Raw genomic sequence first — 18,879 nt, 5'->3', positions numbered from 1 at the left:
TTTCTACTAACATCTCAATCTCATCGACCTCCCCTAACAAACAAAATTAATTGAAAATCATTTGTAAATGTGTATGAAATATATTAAATAACTCACTAAACAAACCAACTTAATAATGAAACTAACCCCAATTACAGGAAAACAAACGATTTCAATTCAAATCGTATCGGGTTGTGGTCCCGTGGTTAGTGTTTCGGATTTTTTAATCAAAGTTTTTCGGTTCGAACCCACTTTACCACAATTTGATACCACTTTCTAATAATGAGCCGCTTAGGCTCACAGAAATAGTATGAAATTGAAGTTTTTTTTTGTAAATAATAAAAACTCAAACAATTATCTTTTTTAAAATTGTAAAAAGTGTAAAATAATAATATATAAATAAAAAATAACTCGCATTGGCTAGAAGCGTGAACAGCCATAAAAAAAGAAGAAATATAAGTAAATAGATATTCGTCTTTGATCTTTGGTTCTGGGGACTAAGCCAAACTCAATCGCTAGCTCCGGCGAATGCCTTTCTATCTCTTTCTAATTCATGCCTGTCTCTATCTCGCGCCCCCATTGCTGTTGTTATGAATGTCTTTTTTTTATTTATTGGCTATTCACGCGTATCAATTCCACCGTTCAGCCAGGTTGTGCTATTATTTTTATTTTTATTTACATTATTTGTATGTGAGGCAAAAATATGTATGATAGATGTTCGAATGGTGAAAGAAGGAAAGAATGCAGGGCTGAGATAATCATTATTGATAAAATGGTGTACTGATGAAGTCAAGGAACTCGCCGAAGAAAAACCATCTGAAATACAGAAGCTCACCGTCACCAGAAGAATATGCTAAATATGTGACGGTGAGAAACCGAGTGAACTCGGACATAAATAATATCAACATATTTGTTGTTAGACAAATAGTTAAAAAAGCAAGAGAGTTCAATAAGACAGCTTACCTCTGCTTTGCAGGTCTTACTAAAGCATTCGATAGAGTCAGATTAAAGGAAGTCATTAAAATTGTCGATGAAAAAGAAATACCCTCTAATAATATCAGTTATGGCAAATAAAAACCTATCAGCGGAAGCTAAACTGGCAGTGCGCAACGGAGTCCTGGTTCCAACTCTAATGTATGGAAGTAAAACATGGAGTTGGCAAAAGAAGGATGAAAGTAGACTGAGTGCAGTCGAAATGCAATCTCTCAGAAGAATGTGCGACAAAACGATGCATGATAGATGTTCGAATAGTGAAATAAGGAAGGAATGCAAAGCGGAGATAACCATTATCAATAAAATTAAGAAAGGTGCGTTGAGATGGTTTGGACATGTGGAACGAATGAGTGAGGAAAGAACGGTAAAACAAATTTATGAGGCGAATGTAATGGGGAAAAGGAGCCGAGAAAGACCAAGAAAAACATGGCACGATCAGGTATGCCAAATAGTTGAAAGTGGTCAGGTTGGGAGTCGTAGTAATCGGCGGGTATGTATGAGGAGATGCATGAACGTGGAAGAGGCGAAGAATGTTTGCAAAGACAGAGTGGTGTGGCGTTCTATACTCTCTGCCTGAAGCGGCGTGATGGTTAGTTAGTTAGTTATAAAAGATCTAAACGAACGAGTGAAGAAAGGACTGTAAAAGAAATTTATGAGGCGAATCTTGTTGGGAACATGAGCAGAGGATGACCGGGCAAAACTTGGCATGATCAAGTATTTAAAATAATTGAAAGTGGTCAATTCAGGAATCCGAATAATCGGCGGGTATGTATGAGGTCCGCCTCCATAGTGTAGCGGTTAGCGCTCTAGGCTACCATGCTGGAGGTCCCGGGTTTGATTCCCAAGAGGGTCGCAATAAATATTATTGATTTTTCAGTCAAATATATATTTAATATGACCCTGGACTGGTACCTGAAGCGAAAGGCTGATCACCTTTCCTTCGTGTATTTAACGATCAAGATAACACTGCTTCTATATAATGCAGTGCCCTATGCACCTTTGGGGTGCGGATAAGGGTTGGGAGGAGGATGTGTGAGGGGATGCGTAAAGAAGAATGTGTACAAAGACAAGAGTAGCGTGGTGTGGTGTTCTATTCTCTCTGCCTATCCCTGCGGAAGCGGCGTGATGGTCAGTTAGTTACTTTAGATTGCATTTCTGTAAAAAATTAAGGTCAATGTTGTAAGATCACAGAGAGCGGGATAGGATGATACTTTTCAAGGATCTCGGTCATTAATGAACAAAATAAAAACATATTTAAGAGCATAATATGTTTATTTTCAGGGGGGAGAGTATACATATATTAGTCACGATGAATAACTCCCAAGAAAATTGTGCAATAACACACGTTTCATGGTTATATCATCTATCTGCCTATACATATCTGCAAACACTAAAACAGTAATTACTGGCTACACATCCAAATAAAACAATGCCGAATCGTCCTCTGTAGTTTATATATTCTGATCCAGCGCTAGGAAATGAAACTGTCCAAAGCGCCAACACAATGGGGGAAATGGAACCCTTCTGCCGCGACAAGTCATTTGCCAATAGTTGCATCTTGCATCGTCTGAAAAGGTAACAAAGTTACAGAATTAGTTTTTATGTTTGAAAAATAATTGCGAGCATTACGACCCACTGAGCGATCTCCGATTATGAGGATATCAGACACCAGTATACACTGAGATGGTCTTATAAGGTATACAGTGGCAGGCTTCCCGGAGGGGCTGATATGAAGAGTTCCAACCTCATCATAAAACTGCTCGTGGAGCACAGATGGGGGCTGAAAATTTGTCAGCATCAAGAGTCCAGTCCGGTATTGCGATTGCAAGCTTCGGCGGGCTGGTCTTCTTACATCATATATCCAATATTATTTATTAATTATCATCCATACCTATTTCTTTGTGAACAAAACATGGCCAAGCATTGCACCCACTAGTAAATTGACATTTGTAACTGTATAAGTAAAACTGGAAAACCATTTCAAAATCTATACGCCACGTGCTGTAGTTATTTTTGAATGACATCTTTTGTGTTTGTTGAATCTTATTTTATATGCATATATTGCAATAAACAACATTATATGACAATAAATGTACTTGTAATTATGTTTGGCTTCTTTCTTACGAGTCCATGCTCGGATGATATGGCGCGATTAGTGTAACTCTTTATGAAAGGTGGGCTTCAAATAACATTCAATCGTTCACCTCTTGAGCGCTGGACACGCAGGGTATTTTCTTTAAAGGATATTTAAACTCGGCTTCTGCCATCCCGACAATGTTCCGAAATTTCCCAGGTGGCTCTGCCGACAGCTCAGAGTCGGTTGTCCGTACTTTACCTAAAATATAACATAAAAACGATAATAAAAACAGACTCGCTGTCAACGGACTGTCAGAATGACATTTCACACAAAGAAGATTGCACAGTTTTTCAGGCATGAAAAACAACAACAAAAACAGTTGATTACCTGCAATGCTGTTGATGGGGTCATTCGGGAGGTTATAGAATACATATTTCTTCTAATTAGCGCTTATTTGAGCAGCAGTCGAGACAAATTTCTTGCGTAATTTGTTTGACAGCTGTTTGGCAAACGGCGGAATGAGAGGAAACGCCTTACCAATAATGAAGTACTCACATTTCCAATACATAATAGTTATTTTCAACACGAGATCACCCGGCGTGTCATTTATCGTTTACAATGAATTATATAAATTAGTTTGTGCAATGAATTCATGACGGTCGCCCGGCCAGACTCGAACGAAGCTTATATACAAATATCATATACTAATGATGGCGCTGTAGGTATTCGATTTCGCGTCACATCGCCAGGTTGGCAGTGAAATCTTTCGTCTTTCCAAAATTCGTACTTGAACGTTACAAAACCAGAGAAAATGTAACAAAATCTACTATTTTCCTCGTCGTGAGTGACCAGCATAACAAATTATTTACACATTATTCTTATTCGCTGTATTTCCGGTTAATCCACCGGTGACGTCATGGGTACCTAGATATCTAGCCACGGGCTTTTGGAGGAGCTGACTATCTTTATATAAATTAGTAGTTCGCGCCAATTCGTTAGTCTTTGGTTCGTGATACAAATTATTTAGTCTTTGGTTTGCGGTATTGTGTCACTGGACGCCATTTTTAATTTCGTGTCTTCCCGCTGATGTTATTGTTGTTGGTGTTGTGCAGAGTTTGGGATAGTCATTTACCCATTATTTACTGCAAAAATTGATAAAATATTGTTGTTTATGTGAATTAAGACACCAAAATTAAGAATGCAGGAAAAAACGCCGGCGTTTTTGAAATATATCGAGGTTGAGAATTTTAAGTCTTACCGAGGCAAACGGAGAATTGGGCCATTTAAAGCATTTACAGCAGTTATTGGACCAAATGGATCAGGTTGTTCGAAATTCTAATTGATTTAATGCTTGTACTATTTTTACTTATTCTTCAATTAATGCTAACTCTTCGTTTTAGGAAAGTCAAATTTTATGGACGCCGTCAGTTTTGTTATGGGGGAAAAAACGTCAAGTCTTCGTGTAAAACGCCTCTCTGATCTTATTCACGGAGCTTCCATTCACAGACCTGTGTCGAAAAGGTAGATAGTATACAGAAATGTTTTACTTTATTTGTAAAACAATACAAATAAACCTGATAGAATATCTCCTAATACAAAGACAAACCCTTCATATATTTTATTGAAATGTATTTCAGTGCATCGGTAACGGCGATATTTGTGCTAGAAGATGGCAAAGAAAAACACTTTCAACGGTCAGTGCAGGGCCAGTCTTCAGATCACAGAATTAACGGGCAGGTGTGTATACATTTTAAAAAAATATTGTGTTTTATCAGATGTACATTTATTAAGTATTAAATGTCCATTAAGCAAACACATATATAAATTTTCGGCAATCACAAAGCCGTACATTTCTATATTTTAGTTTGCCTGTTGAAAGATCATCAGTAACGGGTAGGAAAATAAGACATCCAAAATTACAGTGGTTTTATCAAATTCAATGCCATGAAAAAGTTTAAATGACCCATTCAAATTTATCACAAATAAGCGCAAAATTTATTTACAACATTTTGAGTGTGTCCAAATACTTGTTCACAAACTCAAAATGTTGTAAATAAATTATCTGGTCAAATTATAAGCGTAATAATAAAAATGAAAATGGTATTTTCTGGCGTTTCTCATGTGTGATTATAATCCAGGATTCGGATCTCACATACTAATATAAGAGTTTCTGCTTCATAAAAAGCTTCTTTACATCTCACCAATAGATGTCTCTAGTAAAGTTCTAGTGATTCAAGAACAAGGTTTCTAAATTGGTTCAAATATATAGAACTTCCAAGAATTTGAGTAGTGTGGTTGTCAATAATGGGTAGAATTGGTGAATGTTACACATGTGTAAAGTGATCACTTAAACCAGCCTATGACGGTCGTCAGCCCCGTAAATGCCCAGACTTCCATATCCTTCTTCATCTTTGATGTGATGTCAAAAAATAATAGCAAAATTTATAGTTACATACAAAAAAAAAAGTTTAATTGAACTGTAATATATGTTTAATGAAAACATTTGACCTGATAGTATTTTTGTGTATTTCTACAATAATACTTCGAGATACCTATCTGTAGAATTAGTGGAGATGCCACCACTTTTGACAGTGCAAAAAAGAATTCTACAGGTTTTTTAAAATGTACCCTTTGTATAGAAGTGTTACAAAGTTATTTATTTTATTTTATTATATTCTAAGTTATTTATTTTGATTTGTTAACATTTTTTTTCAACACTTAAAATAACTGTCCCTAGTGAAATTTTAGTGAATTCAAACACTGTGTTTCAAATTTGAACAATATATATAGAAGTTCCAAGAATTTGAGTATTGTGGTTGTCAATCATGGGTAGAATTGGTGAATGTTACACGTGTGTAAAGTGATCACTTAAACCTACCCATGACGGTTGTAAGCCTCGTAAATGCCGATACTCAAATTCTTCTTCGTCTATGTTGAGATGTCAAAAAATAATTTAAAAATAACTCCTAATTGGAGATAATCCAGATTTGTGAACAAGTATTTGGACACACTTAAAATGTACACAAAATAACTGTTTTTATCTTATAACTTAAATATTATTTGGTTCCTTTCATAATCTGTAAAATGGAAAGTCACTCAGTCCTTAAATTGTTGTTTTTTGCAGTCTGTAAATAACCAGCAGTACTTGAGCGAACTAGAGCAACTGGGAATAAATGTGAAAGCCAAGAATTTCTTAGTTTTCCAAGGAGCCGTAGAGTCGATTGCTATGAAGAGCCCTAAAGAATGCACTGCCCTTTTTGAAGAAATAAGCGGGTGAGTGTTTTCAAAATTAATTACAGCTTCATGGTTTCTTGTACTTGCGTCCTATTATATTGCTGTACAGTTATATATTGTATATTATACTATATATGTCGGTAGTGTAATGGCAAAGGGGTATATCTGTAAAATTTTTCGTTTCCTAAGTTTGTTTCACAAAATGTCTAAAATAGTGTATTCTATAATCTGGCAAAAGGATATAGCTGTAGTTCCAATACTTATTTAGGTTTATTAAGATATTATTAACCATATCCGCTCCCTAGGTGGAGCATATGGAGTCCACAAACTGCCTCCAGGCTTTTCTATCGGCTGCCAGCTCCCTTGCATCCTCCCAAGTCAGATCCGCGTCCCGAAGTTCTAACGAGAACTGCCGACGAATTGTCAGCAGTGGTCGTCCTGGGCGGCGCGAACCTGATGCCTTGTAAAAGAGGCAAGCTTGATTAAGGCTCTCAGGAGGCATGCGGAGTACATGGCCAAGCCAACTGAATCGCCTTTTCTTGATGACAGATGTGACCAAGATTTGCTGCGTCCTACGCCTTACCTCTTCATTCCTCACAAAGTCAAACCACCGCACGCCTAAGATTCTCCGCAAACACCTATTCTCAAAGCTCAGTACACGGCTGCTCTGGGCCCTTGTAAGGTGCCATGTTTCACAGCCGTATAAGAGAACAGGAGCAATGCAGGCATTGTATAGGCGGCATTTGGTTTTCACCGAGTATAAATCCGATCTCCAGACAGCCTTCATACTGATTATTATTATTAAGATATGTACATAAAAAAAATACATAAAACAGAAAAGTTATTTAATTTCACAAGTTTGTTTTTGCTCTCCTGTAAAATTTGGTCTGCGACAGATAAACCCCTTTGCCTTTACACTACTGATGAAAAGGCCTTTGGGCGTATATAATAATATTTAAAAAAAAAATGGAAAAGTTTATTAACTCGACGCAGCACCAATGTGTCAGCATGGTGAGATGTATCAGTATGTTTAGGTGCGGTCTCTTATTTGGTACTCTAAAGTATATTTACATGAAGTACTGACTATTTCATTCCAAATCAGTAGGTCATTGACATCTACACAATGTTTTGAAATATTGAAAAAAATAATTATAATAGTCATATGCTGTTTGATAAATATGTATTTATATGATATCACCCTGGACTGGTATATGAAGCGCAAGGGCTAATCACCTTGCCTTCACGCAATTAACAATCAACATAACACTGCATTGCTACGATGCAGTGCCCTATGCACCATTGGGTGCGGATAAGAAAAAAAAAATGTAAATAATAATAAAGCACATATCCGGTCATTAAAACTAATTTCTTTAAAAAATTAATTGCTGGACAGATAAATCAAAATGTAAAAATGCACAAACTAGAATGGCATTCCAGTTCAGTTGATTTTTCTGATTTATTCGCGTGCGCACAAACATGTATTCATATCCTCTGTCCTTTTCAGGTCTGGTGCATTGAAAGAAGAGTATGAGCGTTGCCGTCTAGAGATGAACAGAGCCGATGAGGAAACGCAATTCTCGTACCAAAAAAAGAAAGGGATTGCGGCGGAACGCAAGGAAGCGAAAATTGAGAAGGAGGAGGCGCAAAAATATCAAGACTTAAAGATAGAATTGGTTAGTTTGTTTTTTGCCTGTACTTTTAAGTTTACTCTTTGAAATTGCGGGGTTAATATATTAATAAGTCTACCCTTACTGAAACTTTGTTTCCCGTCGAGTGTTTTTATTTTTGTCCGCCTCCGTAGTGTAATGGTCAGCACGCTCGCCTACCGTTCTGGAGTTCCCGGGTTCGATTCCCAGAGCGGGTCAAATAAATATAAGTGATTTTTTCACTCTAATATTTATTCAATATTACCCTGGACTGGTACCTGAAGCGGAGGGCTGATCACCTTTCCTTCATGTGTTAACATCAAGATAACACTGCATTTATATGATGCAGTGCCCTATGCACCATCGGGTGCGGATAAGGATTTGAAGAAGAAGAAGTTTTTGTTTATTTGTTATTGAACTATTTATTTTAGGCTACCAAGCAAGTGGAATTGCAGCTATTCAAATTGTTTTATAACGAGAGTGATATAAAGCAGTACGAGGATGACTTTGTATCGAAACAGCAGGAAATGGCTAAAATTGAAAAGAAAAAAGCCAAAGCTGAAGAGGTTCTGAAAGATAAAAAGAAAGAAGCTGGAGTGATTCAACGTGAAATGGCTAAGATAGAGCAGGATATTCGGGAAGTGGTAAGTTTGTTGTAGTTAATTTCAGTATTAAAATTGATTTAATCTTTCCCTAATGGTGGTAAAAATTTCCCGTGGTATGTATTTTGTACACCATATGAAAATGTGATTTAAAAAGAGGAAAAATGTGAATATTCTTAAATGTTGCTTTTATTGACTACAGCTGAAGTTGAAATGAATTAATTTCGTAATGTTAGCTCTGGTATGTATCTGAAAATGAAAAAAAATACATTGCAAGTAGCCGCCATAGCTCGGCTGTCCAAATTCAAAACACAGTAAGGGACATTTTTTTTGTAGTACGTTTTTTTTGCATTTTTGGATTAAGTAGAATCTACTTAGTCAAAAAATGCATAAAAAATGTATAACAAAAAAATGTCCCTTACTGTGTTTTGAGTTTGGACAGCCGAGCTGGCATAGTGACACGACCACCCCGAAATATATCGGTACAAACAGTATGAAGTTGTGTGCGCGTGTACGCAAAACATGGCACACACTCACACACTGAGAGTTTGTGTATTGGTGATTCTATCCCCGATTTTTTTACAATTGATTTATTTCTGTTGCTGGCCAGTGCCGTACTGATGATTTAATGATGAGCTATTTGTGACTACAACATATCATAGTCATACAGGAGAAAGTGACCAAGTGCATTGTTTTACAATAACGTGATCATTGACTATTTTATATCTTACTAGCTTAATATTGCCCTGAAAATATCTCAAAGGATTTTAAACTTGGAAGTAAAATATATTGACTTGGTAAAAATGACTAACTGCATTGATGTTTATTTTCTTGCCAAGCAAAAGTGACTTAAATGGCCCTCCTGAACATTTTACGATTTGTTAGTTGGTCACTTTCTCCTGTACGACTACAATATGTGTAATGGTTTTAGGAAGTGGAGATTTCTAAAAAACGTCCGACATTCATCAAAGCGAAGGAAAGGGTTACTCACAACCAAAAGAAGCTAGACTGCGCTCTTAAGACTTTGGAACAAGCGCGTAAGGCTAATGATGCTCACCAAGCCGATATCCGCAAGTTGGAGGAAGAGTTGAGGGTCGTGGAAGCTTCCAAGGCTGAATGGGAAGCTACGGTAGTGGGGCAGAGTCAAAGCCAAGGCAGGGACGTTCACCTGGAAGAGGCTCAGGTAGGAGAGTACGAACAGCTGAAGAAACAGGCATCCATGAAGTCCGCTATGTACCTGCAGCAGCTGGACTCCGTGAACCGTGAGCAGAAATCCGATCAAGATCGTCTAGACAATGAAATTCAGAAGAAATCTGAGTTCGAAAACAAGCATAGGCAAAAGGGACATGAAAAGGCGGAAGCCATTAAGAGAATAGACAAGTTGGCAGAGCATATTAAGTAAGTTTTATAGGATATTAAATTTGTTTACTTCAATTCAAATTATTGAATTAATTTTAATTCAAATTATTCAAAACAGGGATTATTCAAAATAGGGATTTTAGAGTCAAGGTTTTTTTCCCAGTATACCCAGGATATGTGAATCGCACTGCTTTTGTAACGTCAGTGTAAATTAGTTGGAAATATAGTTTTCAATTAGAAATTTTAATATAAAAATAGTATCGTAGTGGAATTTGAATGTAACTTATTCTTATTATTTAGTTATCAAATAGAATGGGTGTAGGGCTTGAGATTATGCTTGTATTAGTGAGTCCGAGTGAGGACTTGGGAATTAATGGGTAGGGTGAGAGATTCCACTTATGTCAGTGAGTCTGGGTGTGTATTTGGGAATGGGGTCACCAACACTAATACTGGTGGTGTGTCCAGGACGTCGGAGCAGGCGCTGGAGGAGCAGCGCCGGCTGCGGGCGGAGCTGCAGACGGACGTGGGGGCGGGGCGCGGGCGCGCCGCGGAGCTGCAGGCCGCGCTGGAGCAGGTGGGCGAGCAGCTCGGGGACGCGCGCGTCGACAAGCACGAGGACGCCCGGCGACGCAAGAAACAGGAGATCGTCGAGAGCTTCAAGAGAGAAATCCCCGGAGTGGTAATTTCTTACTCTTTCTCCTCTCTCCCTGAATAGTTTTCTTTGTGGAATGAAACACTATATTTATGTATTAAATATTAAAATAAATCACTGTTTTAAGAGTACCTAATTGTATTTTATTATTAAAAAACACATAAAAATAAAACTTGTGATAATTGTTTCGCCTTGTTATGGCATTTTCAAACTATGTACTGTGAAGTAGTTCGAAAATGCCTGAGAATTAAATGACTGAGGGTCCTCATAAAACAATTTTCACAAATTTTTTATGTGTTTTTAATAATAAAATACAATTTAGCAGACTATAAAAATCAGTCTTTGATTTTAAATAGAGTTCTACAATTTAATCGCAAATCTACAATACTAAACACCTTGGTCGTCGTAATTATAAAACAATGTCTGCTTAAGTTAATTTAACTCCATTGAATGTGTAGAAAATGTATATTTTTTTGTTTTTACCATAATGTATAATAATAACTTAAATACGCTCTATTCAAAATTTAACAGACCCTTATAAATCATTGGTCTGTAATCATGTGAATTTTAACTGTTTAAAGATCTCGAACCCGCTAAGTAAATGTTGAGATAACTTGACATTAGTATGTATAAATTGGAATATGGCAGACCTAGAAAATTAAAAAAAATATATAGAAATATTTATCTATTTCAAACTTTGCTTCAAGAAAAATATTATTTCATATACTAATTCTATTAGTGCTGTTTTAAAAGGTATTAATATAATGAAATGTAATATATTGTAAATTTTTAAAACCTTCCATTTCATACATTTTATTTACCTTCCTTTCAGTATGATCGTATGATTAACATGTGCCAGCCGACACACAAACGTTACAATGTCGCCATTACTAAGGTGCTAGGCAAGTACATGGAAGCCATTGTAGTGGATACCGAGAAGACGGCCAGGAAATGTATTCAAGTTCTCAAGGAACGGATGCTGGAGCCTGAAACCTTCTTACCCCTGGATTATATTCAAGCCAAGCAACTAAGAGAACGCTTGAGGTAAACAATTAGTTTTTAGCATTTATGAGTACATAGCATCAGTAGAAAACTGTAACTTCATACTAAAGATCAGGGGTCGTCAACCTTTTTATGCCTACCGCCAACTTTTGCTTATTTTTCATGGTTAAAATTTCCCTCTATATTGCACTCTATATTGCCCAGATCACAATATCTCTATATTGCCCAGATCACTTTGACCATAGCAGTTGTTGTAGCCGATCTAAGTGTGAGACGTCTATCAATCAATTTGTCTGACAGCTCTTTTAGGATACTCTTTTAGGATACCATACAGAGTTTATACTTAACTCTTTCGGGAAAGCGTTACCAGTGCAGTTGGCGAAATAGTGGGATGGTGTGACTTAATTTAGAAATTCCAAAAAAATTGTCTTTCTGCTGCTTTTAACACTGATTGCAGTCGAGTCATTTTATTCTTTAGTAGACCCGTGTATATACTGTTACAATATAAGTAAGTTAGTTAGTGTTGCTATGCCGAAAAACAAAAATTGCAAATGAAAATTTTCCTATGATTTTGGGGTAAAAGCAAAAATCGTCCCATCAAAATCGACCGTGCTATATATGAAAACACATAATTTGTGCCAAAGGTATTAATTTTGAATTGTAATTACAGAGACATTCAAGAACCCAAAAATGTCAAATTATTGTTTGACGTACTGCGCTTTGAGCCTCCGGCCATTCACAGAGCCGTACTATTCGTAACTAACAATGCTCTGGTTTGTGAAACTCCAGAAGATGCTTCCCGAGTTGCCTATGATCTGGACAGAAATAAAAACACCAGATATGATGTAAGTGTGAACATGTATTTTAAGAAAGTCAGACCTCTTTTACCACATATTCTGAATAATTTCTATTGTCTTCTTGTGAAAGTATTATAAACAAATTTTATAATTTTTTTTAGGCCCTAGCTCTGGATGGAACATTCTACCAGAAGTCTGGAATCATTTCCGGGGGCAGTTTGGATCTTGCAAGGAAGGCCAAACGCTGGGATGAAAAGCAGATGTCTCAGCTCAAAGCTAAGAAAGTAAATACATGCCATTTTATTTTGCACAATCACATTCAGTTAATTTGATATACATATTTACTACAAATTTTAAATTATAGGAAAAATTGACAGAAGAACTGAGAGAGCAAATGAAGAAGTCCAGAAAGGAATCCGAGTTAACAACAGTCGACTCCCAAATAAGGGGATTGGAAACTCGTCTGAGGTATTCCAGAACCGATCAGGATACAACGGTATATACCTTGAATTGCACTTCTTATTACAATGCCAGACACAATACTTTGGCTGAAATTAATTTTTATTTTATTGATTTAATTTAAGTTTTAACTGCTGTTGTTATTTTGACAGCAAAAAATACAAAAATTGGAAAACTGATAGTTTTTTGTTTTAATTTGCTTATTTGTTATTGGACTTATTTTTCCTATTTCGAATTGACGAGTTTTTATTGTAAACGTTAAAAGAGCCACCAGACTGCAACATAAACTCGATAAAAAGTTCAAAACATTTTTTAATGCCACTAAAAATGTTAAGTATACAATTTTATCAAAAATGAGGCACTATCTTGAGTGCTAGGTTCCCATTGTGTTAATATTAAAATGAATAGTGTTAACATTATTATTTTTTTAAATTACAGGCAAGACAAATAAGCACTCTGGAGAGTGAAATAGCCGATCTTGAGCGTAGAATGGACATGTACGGTGTAAGTAATCATTTTCATGCAGCACATTACGCAACACGTGAGCATCATTTAGAATAAACTAATCTTATCTTGCTTTGCAGCCCAACATAACAGAAATTGAACGCACAATGCGGGAGAGAGATCTTAAGATTCAGGAGATCAAGGAAAACATGAATAACGTGGAGGATGTCGTGTTTAGCAAATTCTGTCGGGATATTGGTGTGTCCAATATCAGGTTTGTTCCCTAATCATGTAATTAGTATATTTTATTATATAAATACATAATTAGCAATACAAATTTTTATTGTCCTTTTTTCCAGGCAATACGAAGAGAGAGAACTGCGCAATCAGCAGGATAGAGCCAAAAAACGGATGGAGTTTGATACTCAGATTGATAGAATCACCAGTAACTTGGAATTCGAAAGGTCTCGTGACACCCAGAGTGAGTCATCCTCATAATTTACAACTGTGCGTTACTGTATTTTATTCTGGTAGAATTCTGACTGGTTTTTTGGTCATTTGTTTGCAGAAAATGTGATGCGTTGGGAGCGCACGGTGCAGGACGGGGAGGACGAGTTGGAGGCGTCGCGGCAGGCGGAGGTGAAGCAGCGCGGGGACATTGACAAGGAGCTGCAGCGCGCGGAGGGGCTCAAGGGGGAGCGCCAAGCCAAGAGGCACCAGCAGGAGCAGATGGACGACGAGATGGGCAAGGTATAGTTGGCATTTGGCAGACTGGATATACGTTGGTTTATTTACGGACCTGTTACTGTCCTAATAATTTCATTTTTATATTTTTTTACAAAAATGTTAGTGATATTAGTATATAACCACTCTCCGAGATTTTTATATTTACCGATTCTGAGACGTACCCGTCTCTTTGTCAGGACAATCACTACCACAGCATGCAAGCAATACTACCCGTCACTACCATAGCACTACTCGGCTGTCCAAACTCAAAACACAGTAAGTACAGTGTAGTACGTTTTTTTTGCATTTTTTGGACTAAGTAGATTCTACTTAGTCAAAAAATGCAAAAAAAAACATGCTGAAAAAAAATGTCCCTTACTGTGTTTTAAGTTTGGACAGCCGTACTATTCACACATTTAAAACTACACAAAATGTTTATCACATGCGATTTCGGTCGACCCGAAGACCAACATGCACTAGGAATTGCAGAACAAACATACATTAAGAGCCAAGGTCTGACATGAATAATTTCATTTTAGGCGAGACGCGAAGTTGGAAACATAGCCAAAGATATACTTGCCATCCAGAAACAAGTCTCATCGATCGAGTCCAAAATAGAAAGCAAGAAAAATGACAGGCACAACATCTTGAAGCAGTGCAAAGTAAGCATACTCCAACTATTACCCATTTAATTATAGTTGATCATCTGAGGTACTTATCTCTGGTTTCTCTTAGATTGAAGATATTGTAATACCCATGATCCACGGAAATATGGAAGATATATTTACGACCACTGCCTCTGGTGAGAATGAATCGGGATCTTCTTCCATGAATACAACAGCAATGATTGAAAAGGAAGCGAGGTTAGTTGCGTACATACTATATTACTATGTATGTATTGTTTCTTTATTAACAACATTCTCCAAATTTGTCAACAACAAAAAACTTGTGAATGGGAGTGTTTTCAGTATATTTTTCATACTAATGAATTCATTAAACGTGTTTAAAATTAGACAATTATATAAATATAATAATAAATAGTCCATATATAACAAAAGAGGGTTTATGCGGATCCTCACCATCTCTGCCCTCATCCATTTGCACTTTTCAAAGCAAAGGATTTCAAATATCTATACAATTTCTTGATATTGTATTTCAGAATTCGGATTAACTACGAAACTTTGGATTCCAAGTATAAAGAATTAGACGAATCTGAGGATATTAAAAAGCAAGCTGATAAATTTTCCAAATCAATTTCGAATTTGAAACAAACTGTCGACAAAATCCAAGCACCCAATATGAGGGTAAGTGCTATTCAAAATTTTTAATCAATTTGTAACATTCAATTTGAATAAATCAATACTATGTATGTGCTTCACAATATGTTTATTTTTCAACAGGCGAAACAAAAGCTAGACGAAGTACGTGAAAAGGTTGCGGCAACAAATAAAGCTTTTGAAGCCGCCCGTAAAAAGGCGCGCAAAGCCAAAATCGCTTTCGAGAAAGCCAAAAAGGACCGGCATGACAAATTTGTACATTGTTTCGACCACGTAGCAAATGAGATTGATGCTATATACAAGGTAAAAATGTTTTATATATCGTTTATTTTAGTTCAAAATATACTACCTATGGGCGCTTGTGCACTACACGGAATTTTACTGTCCGGCAGTCGCGTTAACATATCGTAGTCGTACAGGAGAAAGTGACCAACTAACATTACGTAAAATGTTCAGGAGGGCCATTTAAGTCACTTTTGCTTGGCAAGAAAATATACATCAATGGAGTTAGTCATTTTTAACAAGACAATATATTATACTTCCAAGTTTAAAATCGCTTTGGGATTTTTTCAGGGCAATATTAAGCTAGTAAAACATCAAATAGTCAATAATCACGTTTTTGTGAAAAATGCACTTGGTCTCTTTCTCCCGTATGACTACGATATTAAAACAGATGATTGGCTTGGATTGGCTTGTGCTTTTGTCCGCCTTTCTTCGGATCGGTGCGCTTGATTAGTGTATGATCACGGTGCACGTAAATTCGATCACGCTAAACTGTCGTAGTAGCTTTTATTTTTTTAAAAGCCGGTCTGCCGAATGGTAAAATTCCGTGTAGTGCACAAGCGATCCATGTTGTATTTTATTCTAGCAATATGAATTTGACTTTTACTATCATCAATCAGAATTTTGTTTTAAAAAGTAGTGTCTTTTTTGCAGAGTTTAGCAATGAATCAGTCCGCGCAAGCGTTCCTTGGACCCGAGAACCCTGAGGAGCCTTACTTGCACGGTATAAACTACAATTGTGTAGCTCCTGGAAAACGGTTCCAGCCTATGTCCAATTTGTCTGGAGGAGAGAAAACTGTAGCCGCTCTTGCAATGCTGTTTGCCATTCACAGGTTTGTTGTCATATTTTCACCGTTAATTGATTGATATTAGTAGAGTGCTTACTCAATTTTTATCAAACTATCTACATATACATCGAAAAAAACACCATCATCTTATGAAATTATTATTAGAAATGTGTTTCAAACTAAATAGGTATAGTAAAAATCGAATCGAAATTCAGGAGATAAATTACGAATTACCAGAAGAACAAAAAAAAATTGAGACAATCTACTGTCTACCAATTTGACGCCAATTTTTTTTTAATTGCTAAAGTAAAGTAATTCAAGTAAAGTTTTGTCTAAAGTAATCTCTCAAAAAACCCAAAAATGCAAAGTTAATTGTAAAAACTGACTTAGAACATGTGCGACAAAATTTAAACTTAAAATTTAATCTTAACACCGATTGTTTTTTTTTTGCAAACTTTAAAGAAGTTTAAAAGTAACCATTTGTAATTTTTTTAAAAATTAGAATAAGAATAATTGTTTCCTAATTTCGATTATCATACACATACACATAAAGTCTCAATAATACACACATGGGATTTTTCATAAGCTTAATAGGATTCTTATGATGTAACGAAATTATTTTTCTTTTTAGTTACCATCCCGCGCCGTTCTTCCTCCTCGATGAAATAGACGCCGCTCTAGATAACACAAACATAGGCAAAGTAGCCAAGTACATACGCAGAAAAACTGATAAGCTTCAGACAATTGTCATATCGCTGAAAGAAGAATTTTATGGACATGCTGATGCGCTTGTTGGTATCACTCCAGAGGTAAAATATTATTCATATTTGGTCCTATCATTTTGAACTAGTATCAAATTCAGTTTCTATATAATTTTTTATCTTTCAGCCTGGTGATTGCCTCGTCAGTGATGTCCTGTTGTTAGACTTGGAGCCTTTCCAGGATTAAATCAGCAAATTAAGTTAAATTTTCCACTTAGTTGAAATGATTCTAGTGTATTTTATTTAAAAGTAACAAGAACACAACTTCATAATGGCTTGTGTAGATTTAAGTTTATCTTTATTGCTATGAAATAATTATATAAAATAATCAAAAAATGTTATTACATTAAAAATTAATATAATATAAAAAAACAAAACAGATTTGTTTATTATTCCTTTTATTGATTTTGATAATCATAAAAAAATGTAACTGTATATGAGAAATTTATTGAAATTTGCAATAATGGCAATCCAGTGATCTCTAGATATTTTTAACAATAGGGTACTTTCGAACGAAAAACAATAGTGTGCTTGGTCTTAGTTTTTGTACGAGATATATGCAGAGAGGAAAATGCCGGTGTAAATTTCCGTTTGAAAGAAGGCTAAATGACGAAGCACGCACTGAACCCAATATTGATTATTGGCGGGAACTCGACGGGCTTTTTATGTGTCCACAAATTCCATCTATAATCACACGTCAATAAGTATGGTCACTTCTATTGTCTGTGGTTTGTTTATGACTTTTCGTTTTGCGGTTGCGTCTATACCGACTTCAGGGGCTTGTCAAAAACCGACAAGAAACGTGACCACCTTGTTGAAAATGACCATAGACAATAATATGCAAAAGAGGGTAGAATTAAGATCATCAGAAAACTTCTATAGAAATATTGGTGATGAAGTACCTATTTTGTTACTTTGGTATTATTATTTTATCAAAATATATAACTTTTATTCATTTCGGCAGGGGTTTTCATATTTTGCCGCTAAATTTCCACTTTCATCCACGAGTGACGTCACATCTAGCCACGAGTTTTTAGAGAAGTTGAAAATCTGTATATAGATTAGTAGTCTGTGGCAGGGGGGGTCGACTCGCAAACGTCAGATTGTTCAAAAAACGACCAGAAAATGACGAGACACACTAATACACTAACAAAAACACCTAAACGGGAACGAAAAATACGAGATACTAACAAGTTGTTCAAATATTTCAAATAAATATAGACAGACTATGGTTATGGACAATTATCGATAGAAAAATAGAAATCCGTCTATGAAGAACTTCATAATATTGAGTATTATGCCAAAGTTAAAGTTAAATTTTGCGTATGAAAGTGTAGTTTTTCTTACTTAACACAACGCTCCCTTGAACTTCTGCAGCACCCCCCAAATGCAAAAAATTTAAAAACGCCTAGCCAGACTTCCAAAACGCCCACAAAGGGGCGCTGGCACCCCCGTTAAAGAACATAACTTCAGAAAGTGGTGGGCACTCCTTCCGCCCTTTTAAAATATTGTATTTTCTAGAATTTTAAATATAATATAGTAATTTGAAAATTCTATCGTTTTTGTTTTTGTTGAAAAGCCTTATATTTATACATAGTTTGGGATAATAATTTCAAAAAAGTTACCATTACCATTTACCATTGTAAGGTTGAGTTGAGTAACCATTATTAATCGCCTGAACTCTTTTTATAAATGTCGCGTTTTAGCCGTGACCTTTCTATTTTTGTTTACACTGAAATAAATAAATTTAGATAGTGAAATATCTTCTTTGTAATATTAATATTATAATTTTGAAAATATG

At 36.0% G+C, this 18,879-nt stretch overlaps 1 protein-coding gene and 1 long non-coding RNA gene across 3 annotated transcripts; one reads left to right on the top strand and one right to left on the bottom strand.

The window, feature by feature from the left end:
• Positions 1 to 2,225: 2,225 nt before the first annotated feature.
• On the bottom strand, positions 2,226 to 3,898 carry LOC148312629 (uncharacterized). Of its 2 annotated transcripts, none has more exons than XR_015839079.1 (3): positions 3,605 to 3,898; positions 3,177 to 3,307; positions 2,226 to 2,539 (listed from the first exon to the last, which is right to left on the bottom strand). It is a non-coding gene; the product is annotated as an uncharacterized LOC148312629 (long non-coding RNA). The 2 variants fall into 2 exon arrangements; XR_015839082.1 differs by having other exon boundaries at positions 3,437 to 3,893.
• A 223-nt stretch (positions 3,899 to 4,121) lies between these two features.
• On the top strand, positions 4,122 to 17,457 carry SMC1 (structural maintenance of chromosomes 1). Its single transcript, XM_088275708.1, has 23 exons — positions 4,122 to 4,371; positions 4,450 to 4,570; positions 4,687 to 4,786; positions 6,174 to 6,322; positions 7,788 to 7,956; positions 8,361 to 8,573; positions 9,463 to 9,929; positions 10,356 to 10,569; positions 11,375 to 11,586; positions 12,215 to 12,389; positions 12,503 to 12,625; positions 12,706 to 12,837; positions 13,239 to 13,304; positions 13,385 to 13,518; positions 13,604 to 13,725; positions 13,813 to 13,994; positions 14,510 to 14,632; positions 14,706 to 14,833; positions 15,130 to 15,274; positions 15,371 to 15,550; positions 16,184 to 16,362; positions 16,949 to 17,126; positions 17,206 to 17,457. Exons 1-23 carry the CDS (start codon positions 4,248 to 4,250, stop codon positions 17,263 to 17,265), a joined length of 3,696 nt encoding a protein of 1,231 aa, XP_088131834.1. The 5' UTR covers positions 4,122 to 4,247; the 3' UTR covers positions 17,266 to 17,457.
• The last annotated feature ends 1,422 nt before the right edge of the window (positions 17,458 to 18,879 follow it).

This window comes from Brachycentrus maculatus, unplaced genomic scaffold (assembly GCF_059751285.1).
Source record: "Brachycentrus maculatus isolate JH-2025_06_01 unplaced genomic scaffold, ASM5975128v1 h1tg000037l, whole genome shotgun sequence".
Taxonomy (NCBI): Eukaryota; Metazoa; Arthropoda; class Insecta; order Trichoptera; family Brachycentridae; genus Brachycentrus; species Brachycentrus maculatus.
The sequence above is the reverse complement of the archived record's forward strand: the minus strand, read 5'-3'. Positions and strand labels throughout refer to the sequence as shown.

Coding starts and splice junctions, on each gene's coding strand:
- SMC1 (XM_088275708.1), top strand. CDS start 4,248: ATGCAGGAAAAAACGCCGGCGTTTTTGAAATATATCGAGGTTGAGAAT. Junction 12,390..12,502: donor ATAAAAACACCAGATATGAT/GTAAGTGTGAAC, acceptor AATTTTTTTTAG/GCCCTAGCTCTGGATGGAAC. Junction 17,127..17,205: donor TTGTTGGTATCACTCCAGAG/GTAAAATATTAT, acceptor TTTATCTTTCAG/CCTGGTGATTGCCTCGTCAG.